At 41.5% G+C, this 6,000-nt stretch overlaps 1 protein-coding gene across 1 annotated transcript in view; it reads right to left on the reverse strand.

The window, feature by feature from the left end:
* Positions 1-5,728, reverse strand: part of COX16 (cytochrome c oxidase assembly factor COX16) — a gene marked incomplete at both ends in the record, with an annotated part of 52,440 nt that extends 46,712 nt beyond the window's left edge. The window contains one exon of the mRNA XM_082000836.1: positions 5,669-5,728. Within this exon, the coding sequence (XP_081856962.1) occupies positions 5,669-5,728 (60 nt within the window). The remainder of the gene's footprint in view (positions 1-5,668) is intronic.
* Between the last annotated feature and the right edge of the window lie 272 nt (positions 5,729-6,000).

Below are 6,000 nucleotides of genomic sequence, written 5' to 3' on the forward strand. Positions count from 1 at the left end.
TTCTGCCTATGTCAGATTTTATTATAAAGTTACATGAAGTAATAGATAATAATAAAAGTCCTGCAATTCAATATTATGAATTGTTCAAGACAATAATGTGAATGATGTTAACACTGACATATCTAAAAGTGAAAAATGCGGACTGTAGTAATCCTTTTTCAAACAATATCTGAAGATAATGTACTAACAGTTTCTACACATAGACACGGATGGCAACAATAGATCTCAGAAATGTGATTACACCCAAGAAGAATTTTCCCTATTTCTCAGCATTCATACAATTTTTTATGGGCAGCGCCTCCAGAATCCGTGGGAAAAAGCGTGCCTTGTATTCAGCATACTCCAAGACTCAGAATTCAGCAGCTTTTCATGAAATAAAGTAGGAATGTTGTATTTAAAGAAATCTTTGGAAAGTTAGTTATTTAAATACGTTTAAATGAAAAAAACGTAGTTTCCTTATCCATTAACCCTGTAAAACATGTGCTTTCAGTGACTCACAGCACAATAAAATGCCATTTCACGGTATTTGCAAAACATTTCTGAGTGTCAGTCATGGCTTCCAGATGATCCTGACTTCACCAGTGAACAAAACTAAACCTGTAATTTCACGTTCTGATGTCTGGGAAAGGTGTTTTGTTTTGGTTTGGTTTTCCTTGTCAAAAAAGGTTGAGAGACAACTGGTTCTTTAACAAAGCCCTGAGATGCCACTGACCTTCTCTAATAGTGCCTGGAAGCACTAACCACATTGCTGCAGCACTGTTAGGGACTCTGTCTAATCTGACCTTTTTTCTTGTCTTCTACATGATGTGCATTGTTGGTGTCTCTTGATGAAGTGTTTATCACAGTAAACTTGCACTGTTCAATTTAGCAATGTAGATGGCATTGTAGTACAGTCTGTGTGCATAAACACTGACAGAAATAGATTTTAGAAACATGTTTATTCACAGAAAAATCTTTCGCCATTCCAAGCTACTCCCATCTTCTCTTTTGGCAACATTAGGCACAGCATGTAAAACACCAAAGACAAGATCCAGAAGGGGAGGCAAAGTACTTGTAAAAGTACAGTCACTACAGGATGAGGAAAAAAACCCAGAAAAATGAAAAGAAGTCAAAATCTACAGCTATAGGTGCTGATAGCTTTGCAACATACTTCAAATTTGAAACCTGCAGCACTACATACATAATGCACTATACTTATTTTAGGTGTGCAATAAATAGCCAAATGAGCCACACACTGTATTTTCTGTCTGCTCAGATGCCACTTCAGACCCTCAGAATTTCATTTTTCCCTTGTAGCATGTTGACAGCAGAACTGGAGCTGCATCTATACATTCATTTTGCAATACAGAGACAATGAAAGATCCTGTCTAGATTTGGACAGAGACAGAACCACAAGCACAAGTTTTGGAAACTGGTGCGATCATACAAAAGAATGGGTTTTTACCATGTGTTTTAAAACTATTACTGCTTTGCAATTTTGAAATCCAGACATGTTTTCCTCAATGATCTAGAATCACTATTTATACTTGTCTGAAAAAATAACTTCCAGCAACCTTCAGACATTCTAACTGCACTAGAGAAGTAACCTGACATGTTCAGTGTCTCATAAGAAAGGTATGACACTGGATCCACTAGCTGTAATACCAAAGAGCCTTGTTCTCTCAAGATCTTAAAAGAAGCATCACAGCAGCAATAGGACATTGATAGACACATCCCTTTTGGTCAGATAGTTGATTGTGGAATAAAAAGCACCAGTGACTAAAGCTCTTCTTCTGTAATGGAACCAAGTATCCTGAAGACTTGTAAGTTAAGCTTCATATGATAAGGAAAGACTTCCCATTATCATGATAGGAAATGGAGATGTCAGTATAGCTGACAAAGATGTTTAAGTTACCACAGAGGTGGCACAGCCCTCCATCATAACAGCAAATTTTACAGATACATCTGTAAAGTTGGCGGCATTCATCCCAACATCTACACAGATGTTACCATCTTTACTAATGCTTTAGGACTACTCACCCTGTAGCACTCAAGCTGTTAAGATATTCCATGCCAGGCTACATCACTCTCTCCTGCATGCTTAATGTTTTATGCCATGCAGAGATATCTTATCTGTGAAGTTTACAGAGTTAAAGGAAAGATTCACAAATCAACGTTTCCTGCAGGTTTAATTCCTACCCCCTACAGTCTTGTTGCTTACAAAGAAACACTCTCATCTTCTGAGAAAGTATGACTGAAAACTGTGATTTACACATCTTGCTCTGAAAGCTGTTGTCAGTTTGAGGTGTAAAGATTAGACAAGAAAATTCCTTCTGCACTGAAATATTCTAACAGCCCCAAGCCCCAAAGAACAAAGAAAAAAAGATCAAGATAATTTACACTAAAAAGTAAGAAATCTTTTTAACACATATTTGCGCACGCGTGTGTATAATGAGATACTCACCTGTCTTTGAATTATGACCTCTTTAACGTTGAAGCCTTTAGAAAAAGTGGCACAGGGATTTTTCATTCAAATACGCAGTGTAAGAAGGGAAGGTACGAAAGCTGTTTGATTCTGGGCCGCCGCCCCTCCCCCCCCGCCCCCGGCAAAAAAAAAAAGCAAATATGGTACTGATGAAAAGTTCAGCGGTAGTAAAGAATAAAGTCCTGTAGCTGTCTGGTGAAAAAAATGAGGTACAGGATGCAAGAATCTAACAGAAACATTTGGTTTCAGTATTATCAACAAATTCAGCAGAATTTAAGGGGTTACAAAGGCATGCTCCTTCTGTTTCAGTGTCTTTTTTGCTGTAATTGATCTTTTAGCACAATTCTGTTCAGCTTCAGACATGCTTTCAGAGTTCAATAGACAGCTGGGGAACCGACAAGAACTGCATGAATTTTCCTTTTTCTTACTCCTTGGGAAGCCTTTGGGCAGCAACACAGAAACATTCTGAAGTATTCACAGGGGAGAATAATTTTAAGATAGGGAGACAGGAAACCCTAGAAAGAAATATAATAGAATATTTCTCTATATAACACTGTCTCTGAAAGAAAGAAGCTCTGCAGTTACAGAAATTGAATGAAATTAGGCAGGACAAAGTCAAAGAAACAAGTCTCAAACATTTCTGCTATGACCTATGGCAAATCATGCAAAAAAACTGGGAGGGCCAAAAGGACAACCACAGGTCTACTTTGGCCTGGGAAGCTGAAGTTCTAGCTCCAGCACTGAAGCAGAACTGAGAAAACCTATGCCATTGCTGCCAGATGGTTGTTCAACCTTTCCTTAAAAACCCTAAGTATGTCTCACAAGTGCTCTTTCCTAATAAAGAGTAATAATTTCCTAACATCTGATCTAAAGCTCATTTATTTTGGTACTTCTTTCCCAAGCTATGAAAACCAATCACCACTCTCAATATATGATGTACAGAACTTCTCAGACTTTTCTAAAATAAACTAAGTCAGTTCCCTCAAGCATTCCTTAAAGGTGGAATGTCTGCTGTACCTTTTAAGTCATTCTCCTCTAGACTTTAGTTTGTCTTCATCATCTCTACAATGGCACCACAAAGCAAGAAAATTACTCCAGCTGAGGACTTTGAGTAGACTGAAAGAGTCCTGTTCCATGTTTTACCTTACTTTTAACAAGTATAATGTCTTATAATGACCTTTCTGTTTCTTCACAATATTTCTGCAGGACCCAGCCCACCTAAGACACCTTTCAATCTAGAAGACACCTGATAACTACATTCTATAATATTTTTTTCAGTCTTCTGAGAACACAAATGATAAGCATATCTTTGCCATATTTTCACTGAAGTGCAGTTCTCACAGGGAAGGTAATGATAAACTTTATCAACATCAACATCTTGTGTATTAGTTGCATCTTCTCACATACTATCCAGCTAACCTATCAAATATCAAATCTGATATATTTATTATTGAAAAGCAACCGTGACTTTTTTCTCCACCAGGTCATCACCTCTACGTATCTATAATTTAATCATGTAGTATTTTCCCCAAACCTTTTATGTAGTTAAAATTGAGATGGAGAATAATAAACTGCCTGGTTTCTCCTCATTTTGAAAGAAAAGTAGGAAACCTCAAATAATTATATATACAATAGGACTGTGACCTAAAACTATATCCAACCTTAAACATCTAAGAAAGGTGTTATTAAACTAAAGAATAATGTCAGAGCACTCAAAAATGACATGAAAAATTAGAAAACAAAATAAATTCAGTCTAAGCATGAAAGCAGCAAAGTTCTGGACACCCTGTTAGGTATACATGCATGTAGCAGGATATCTAAACAGCTGTAACACTATGCTTGATCACTTTACTGAAGTTGATATATGAAGAGGTTGTCTGCAATATCAGGGAGTGGAGCTGCTGATGCAAATGATTCATACAGTTGTGGTATTATCATACTGGTTTGTTGGTTTGTTTGGGTTTTTTTAAAATCTGTCTTAATTTCTCACAAATGTCTTCATCAATATTTTCAGAAAAGATACTTCAGTGAATTCAAATGCATGAATATTTACACTTAAAGTCCTTACTCTAGAACCTCCATAATATCCCTTTAAAATAAGTGGCCCTAAACTTTTTTAACTCTAACAAGTGTCACTGTCCTTCTTCGGACGACTCCATTTTTCTGAGGCATGCTGCTGAATATTTGAGGAGTACGACACTAATTTCTCTAGTAGTATTATAAAAATGTTGGAATTAACCTTTGTCCTACTCTTTATCCCCCTTGAAATTTGCTTACTTTTTCTAAACCAATTGTATATATGGAAAATGAGACATGAATTGCATAAACACAAACCACACTGTCCTGGCTGCTGCTTTTATCTTCATTCCTGAGTTTTCATCTACAAGTACTTCCAAGCTGTTTAATTTTTCCTCTAATGTGCACAGGTACTTAGGATAGGCAACACAATCTATCATGCTGCCTGTCTTATATTTTACTTTTGACTTTACTGACCTTTTCTAACCCCAACTATTCTAAGTAGTTATGCCTCACCTACCACTTTGAGCACAACTGTAACTATCAACCTATCAACTCATTTAACTCAAATTCTTTCCATTTATTTAGATGTAAAAATTCCCAGACTGCTGTTGCGGTTTAAACCCCGCTGAAAAGCTAAAGAAGAGTCAGGCAAACACGCAAGCTTTAAAGAAAAAACACCATGATGCATTTCCCTCACCTTTTAGTTAGGAACACCTTTAAGAGTATGCTCTGTAAACCCTGCCCTGGCTTCAAGGCCCACCCTGCGGGCAGAGCAGGGCACACGGCTCAGGCCCTCCCTTCACCTCCTCCCCGGGCACACACCAGTCCCCCACAGCTCCCGACGGCCGCGGGAGACAGAAGCACCGTCCACCAGCTAACACACATCCCTCTCCTCCCTGCCACCATGGGCTCATCCGCCCTTTTCCCCTCGACACCAGCAGAGACCTCTCCGCGCTGTGCACCGCAGTGCACGGCAGGACTCCGCCGCGCGCACGGCCCGGGCCGTGCCCTCAGGGGGACAGACACCGCCCCGCCCCCCCGGTCCCTCAGGCAGCGGCGGGACCGTGGCATCCCCGGCGCCAGCTCGCCCACAGGGGTGCCGCCGGGGTGGGGCCTGGCGTCGCACCGGCCCCCTCCCAGGCCGCGCCTCCTCCCCGGTACCGCTGCCCCCGCCGCGGTGCTCACCAACAGGGGGACCCCGAAGGTCATCGTGCGGCCCCTCCACAGCTTCCGGAGCCTCTCCATGCCCCTCCCTTCCCATAGGCCCGGGCGGCTCCCTCCCGCCTCCCGCCCGGCCTCAGCGCTTCCGGTGGGACGCGGGTCCGTTCGCCACAGCGACCCCCTCCGCCGCGGCAACGCGCCCGGAAAAACTGGGTTCCGCTGTTCTGTCCGCGTCTGGCGCTCTCTCCTGTGCGGCCGGGGCGTCCTTAGCCGAACGAGCTGGTCCGGGCAGAGCCCACCTCGGCATCCAGCCAGCTGCCGCCTGTGCAGCGACCTCGTACCCCCGCTTCTCCAGA

This window comes from Phaethon aethereus (genome assembly GCF_964289735.1).
Source record: "Phaethon aethereus genome assembly, chromosome: 5".
Classification (NCBI taxonomy): Eukaryota; Metazoa; Chordata; class Aves; order Phaethontiformes; family Phaethontidae; genus Phaethon; species Phaethon aethereus.